The 6,156-nt window shown below is 44.8% G+C and overlaps 1 protein-coding gene across 1 annotated transcript; it reads left to right on the top strand.

The window, feature by feature from the left end:
- The first annotated feature begins 430 nt into the window (after window positions 1-430).
- LOC119376464 (protein transport protein SEC31) lies at window positions 431-3,701 on the top strand. Its single transcript, XM_037646277.2, has 2 exons — window positions 431-541; window positions 2,631-3,701. The coding sequence occupies exons 1-2, from the start codon at window positions 530-532 to the stop codon at window positions 3,492-3,494; spliced, it is 876 nt and encodes a 291-aa protein (XP_037502205.1). The 5' UTR covers window positions 431-529; the 3' UTR covers window positions 3,495-3,701.
- Window positions 3,702-6,156: the final 2,455 nt, after the last annotated feature.

Genomic DNA, 6,156 nt, shown 5'->3' with positions numbered 1-6,156 from the left:
TATTTTTCTTGTTTGTGCGGAGAGTCTGTGCGTGCGTCCCAGGTTTCATACTCTTTGGTGGGGCGATGCGCGCTAAGTGGAAGGGTATCTGGAGCGTTCTGCGATTAGAGTCCACGGCAGGCCCGTTCGGCTGGCCGCGCATTGTGCAGCCCCGATGAAGCGGAGAGTGGGGTGCGCACTAGGCAGCGCCGCACAAACAATAAAGCGCGATGAACGAGATCGAGGGCGAGGGAGCGAGAGAAGCGCCCAATCGGGCTAGGATTCTTTACACGTCTCGCGGCAGTTTCTTGGCCAAAGTACGACGAACTTGAATCGAAACAGATCGAGGTGCGCTGCCGCGTCGCCGCTGGAGGTCGAGGTTAGTGGGCGAGAGGGAATAAAAATTGTGTAACAAAGTCAGACGCAGTGTGGCGTCTCCTTTGGGAGGAGAGAACGCGAGGTATAAAAGCGGCACGGATCCGGCCGGTTGCGCATCATTTGAACTTGTGGGATTCTTGCATAGGGGATTGCCGATCGCTCCTGCTCCGACATGCACGCCCTGGTGAGTCGCGGTTCAATGCTCCAGTGCTGGCGGTGCCCGTTCGCGAAGCAGCGGTTACGCCCGCCATCTGCGGTGAAGTCGTGCTTCGACCACTGCGGATTTGTTGGCGGGTTTAGTGTGCTCTCTGTGGTGGAGCCGCGGTCGTCTCACTGTTGTTCGTTTCACCTCGACGACATCGTGATAGTTCCTCTTAAGTTCCCACGATAACGGATTTGCTTATGCAAAAAGAATTGTCTAAGTCATGACCCAGCGAAGGACAACTCTTTTTGCATCAGTTGTGGCAGGTATTAATTTCGAATGACGCGGCACAAGTCTTCCAACTATCACTGTTGAAAAATGGAAATATTTGTTCTTACCCTCTTCTTAGCAGTCAGGAGGTTTTGCCGTCGATAAGAATGTTTAATTCATTCTGAAGTAATGAATGATTCTTTTTTCTGTTCTATGCGGCGTACTTTACCAACATTGATGACTGCCAGTAGCGCTTGTTTCTTATGTATTCTATAGAAAGTTGAGTTCTTCTCACGCGATCTCCAGCTTACATCAAAAGCCACGGCCGTGATAGTCAGCAGCGTACAGATGTATAGTTTCATAGGCTAGATTTCAGCTCATGAATTTGTAACCTCAATAGTGTCTCCGCTTTCGCAATAATTATTTTGAAATAATGTCGATGATTCGAGTTTCCTCTGGCGTTCGTTTCGCGCTGGCTCTTACGGCTTTATGGCAGGGATAAACGCAAAACGGTGCAGGTAATGCTTAACGCCGTTGCACAGAGGAAAATATTTCTTGAACCTTCCCATTGAATTGATATCTATCTATCTATCTATCTATCTATCTATCTATCTATCTATCTATCTATCTATCTATCTATCTATCTATCTATCTATCTATCTATCTATCTATCTATCTATCTATCTATCTATCTATCTATCTATCTATCTATCTATCTATCTATCTATCTATCTATCTATCTATCTATCTATCTATCTATCTATCTATCTATCTATCTATCTATCTATCTATCTATCTATCACTCAGGCAACGAAAGATAATCATGAAGTGTTACATGCTATGCGCTTAAAAAAACAACCCTTGGTTTGTTTGGCTAGGTAGCTAAATAGGTTTAGAAAACCTGTGGTTATTTGAGTTGGCTTGTATTCCATTGGTGCTTGAACTATAACGAGGCTGCTAATGTGCTCTGAGTAATTTGCTCCACCAAAGATCCAAAAAAAGCAGCAGGTTTCAAATTACGTGCTCGTCTTCTTGTGGTCATGCGGACCAGCGGGAATGTACCTTACGGAGGCGATTAAAGTCAGTTAGCTGATGCATATCATTACGTCAAAAGCATGTTGACAGTTTCTAGCAATAAGTAAATATTCTTGTTTACGCCTTGATCAGTCCAACACTGAACTTTCTCACAATTTTCATCACTACTTGAACTCGCAAGGAGTGGGAGGCATGTACTTCGCATTACACGCTTGTTACGCGACGCATGGTGTACGTCAAATAACTTGGGCGTAAGTTCACTGCGAATTCACTGTTTTGAATTCAGGGATGGTGCGCTTTAAATATTATTGATATAACTAGCGATATTCTATTTTTTATTGAAGCACTAGCTGACACATAACATTCAGGCATATTTTACGTGGGCTTTATCAACCTCAGTAAAAACAAAGACGATGACTGTCAAATTTTTTAAACGGTTTTTAGTACCACATGCGCAGTCTTATTGTGAACGATTCCGCATATTCAGTTAACTTCTTTTAAAATCTCGATGAAAGTGGCCGTGTTTTGTTACCTCTTCCCTTCATTTTGTGGCTGCACCACCCGCAGATTTTAGTACAAACGACACTGCAATTGTGTCAAAGGTGATAAGGACCACTGCATAATATTCTAAGCATTAAATCTGCTTACTTTAGCTTTGTTCAACGCTAATATATTCTCATTTTATTCTGAAAAAGGGCTGATCAGCCCTCAACCGAGTGAAGAATAGGTATTTTTCAACAAAAATAAATAGGAAAAAATACTGTTATTAACGACGCTTGTTTTCGGTACAACTATAATTTATAATATTTCCTTGAATCTGTCGCAGGTGAAGGCTGCTCTCCTGTGTGCGGCTTTTAGCTTTTGCCTGGGTGGTACCCCTCGCCTTGGTAGCAGAGCCTTAGTACTATTCAAGAATCTTCCCAACCAGAAGCAGCCGCAGCACAACCAGCAACAACAACCGCAGCAAGTTCTAAACAATGGTTACGGACCCGCCATGGTCCCTTCCGTATATCCGGTGAATCCCATGTTTCCCAGGGGCCCGGTGTTCCCTCATCCGCCTCCTTTCCTGCAGCACGTCCATCCATTCCTGCCTTACGGACCACACATGCAGCCGATTCAGCCTATCCAAATGTTCCCTATCCATGGACCGGGCATAATGCAGGCTCCTATGCACCTACCACCACCTGTCCACCCTATGGTCACTCCCATCCAGATACACAGTATATCAGGCAATACGGGGGGAAATGTGGCGACGGGATTAGCTGCTACGCTCCCCACAAATTTGGCGAGTGCAATCTCCGGAGGAGGCACCATTTCGGCTGGTCCTACATACCTTATCCAAGAGCTGAGGCACCACAACACGCCATCTAGCAGCACTAAGGGTCAGACAAATCACAGCCCCGGTGGCAGCAATCTGAACACCCAGCAGCCAGAAAAAATTCTCTTCCTCAAGGACATTAAGGCATTTAGCGCGCCCATTCCGGCGGCTAAGAACAAGAAACTTCTGCTGCCGACTCCGCAAGACTCGTTCAAGAACCTCGGCCCCGAGATCCTACCCCCCATTGTGCTCAATGCCAATACGCTTGCTCAGCTCGGTCTGGGTGGCCTGTCGGGCCCTGTCACCGGTGGCCTCCTGCCCGACGGCGGGCAAGACGGCTTACATCTAAAGGGAGGGAACGCCATCTGGTGATAGCCTCAGATGGACGTAACGATGCGCGGATTTCGTCGAGCTGCAAGTATGTGTGTCTAGTCTCGTCCCAGTCACGTCCCAGCAATGTGTTTGTCAGTATTTATGGCATTTCCTCTTGAGCCACTTTACAAGGGCAAGTTAAATTTTTGGATAAACTCATACAGGCATATCCGTCTGCTAATGTCAAGCAAGCGCAGCAGAATAATTTAAGAACCTTTTATTGTTTCCACAGTCACTGTCCTCGTCTTAAGCGAAATTACACTGCTAGACACTGTGCAATCAATCTCATTGCTGAAAAGTAACTTGCCATTTTAACGTCGTTTCTTATGTGTTTCTTATGCAATCGTTCCTCTTCGCTTGGTCGTCTCGTCTGCAGTGCTTAGTAGGGCAGGTTATTGTCATATTGTGAAAAGTGTGTTTCTTAAACCAAAAAAAAATCACAAAAATTTTGCCTGAATACGTTAACACGTTTTAGTGACGAAAAGGCTTAGTGTACATACGAGTAATTTTTTCTCATTTTCATTATTTCTTTTATATTGAAGAGCTGGACTCCATATAATGAGTATTTTTACACTGAGCGTAGAAGCCCTTCGTCGTTTATTGAAGGACTACCTTGTAACAGGGTGCATATACTGAAATTCTGTAAATAAAGACTGATTTTTTGATGACGTGACATTCTTGTAAAAATGGCGAAACATGATATCAACGTAAATGGTGCCATTCATTTAACGGTAAGTGCTTTTCATTCTATTAAAGCACGCATGACGCTGGAATTTCTGTACAAGTTTTGCTACGAGATTCCTGAACGAGCCAAAGGTAGGTGATTGCTTACACAGGACGTATTTTAAAGCGTATAAGAAAACAGGACAGTCTTTTTTCAATAAATTCAGATAACGTGATTTTTAAAGTCCTAAAAGGGTCGAACATATCGCCAAGATTCGTCATATCTATACAAATGTTCAAAATAAAGACATACGGTATTAACAGTATGATTGAAATTTGTCCAGAATTTCTAAGCAAAGATTTAGAGGTGCAGTAGAGCTGCTCTGCATGAAATTATTTAGCAAGTCTGGGCCGCAGTTTCCAATCTCACGAAACCTGTCATGCGCTGAAAGTGATGTATTCGAAGTGGTTAGCACACATACGTGTGCTGTAAAGGGGTTTGCTGCGAGTTAAGTCTGAAATGTTTCTACAATGCGCGTATACATTAAATCAGTTTGACAATATCCAAAATATTTTACATAGTTTTGAGCGTTTTTGTTTTTTGGTTTGAGTAACCCTGCATTTCTTGAAAGACTGTAGAAGTACAGTGAGCGACATTGACGGAGCGTGGTGGAAAATCGCGGAGGAGTTCAAAGCATCAGCGCTGTTTTAGAGCGTGAGGAATATATTAACAGGAATACGACGCGTTTTTAGGTGAGTAGCGCTTTAGGGGCCCGGCTTGTTGCCCATCGGTAGATCTCATGCGGCGTGATCACGCTCAAAATCAAGTGGTCAATACAGGCCTAAAACAAGGCTAGCAATGCTCAAAACCGGTTTACGATAAACGAACGAGGTCTAAAATAATATAATTAACAGAAATAACCAAAAGTAATAGCAATAATTAACTTAAAGTCGCTAAAAGTGCTTCGGAAACATGCGGCTGACACCCGTGCCGAGCAAGAAAGAGGTTTCGCACACAGAGGTTTTGAATCTCCCTAACAAGATTCTACTCGTGCCGGGGAAACCCTACATGCTTACATCAAACATTGACATTATCGACGGTTTGATAAACGGAGCAGCGGGAACTACGAAAGGAAATCACTGGGTGCCGGTGCTACGCATTTCCTCAGGTTTCACAGTAGTGGAGCTGTGTTTAACGCAGGATTTAGAACTGCTCGAACACGCTACAAAGGAGATTGTACCCATCAAGGGGCTGACTGAGCCATTACAACTCAGACATCACTTCACAATGCCCAGATTGCAGAGAACTTTATTGTTCACTCTCGCACATGCTCTGGCAATGTCCCGCATTACCTCAGGGGCCTCTCACCAGTGAGTCCGACTGGGAAGAGGCCCTCAGGAGCTCCGAGCTCCACAACCAACTCGAGGCAGTCCAGAGGGTCCAATAACTGGCGGAACGCCGCCACGTTCCCGCCCCGACTCGGGCGTCGCCTACGGTATACCGGCTGCTAGGGTGTCCCCCCTGGATCCCCCGGCGGCTTAAACTCCTCAGGACCTATGAATAAAGTTCCTGACTGACTGACTGACTGACTGACTGACTGACTGACTGACTGACTGACTGACTGACTGACTGACTGACTGACTGACTGACTGCTCCTCGATGCATATCTTTCTTTCGTCAGCGCAAAGAAGGCACGATTAAAGTTCCTCAGACACAATGGTCTCTATGAGATGCTTAAGTTAGTCCAGTTCTGTGGATGCCTTCTGCAGATTATGTATCTTTAGCGCACTATGCAAATCATTTTATTTTTTCATCCTAATCATCTCTTTTTGGCATGCAAGAGCGCAGTCAGGCATATTTCTCCAATATTCATTGACGAGCCTCTCTCTTTCTCTCTGATTCTATTGCAGTGCAAGTTGTATAGTGAAAAGCCATACGTTCCTGCACATATTTCAGGACCAACATCCAGGACTACAACCATGAATGAACGGTCTATAG

This window comes from Rhipicephalus sanguineus, unplaced genomic scaffold (assembly GCF_013339695.2).
Source record: "Rhipicephalus sanguineus isolate Rsan-2018 unplaced genomic scaffold, BIME_Rsan_1.4 Seq1213, whole genome shotgun sequence".
Lineage (NCBI taxonomy): Eukaryota > Metazoa > Arthropoda > Arachnida > Ixodida > Ixodidae > Rhipicephalus > Rhipicephalus sanguineus.
This window is presented reverse-complemented; position numbering and strand designations above follow the sequence as displayed.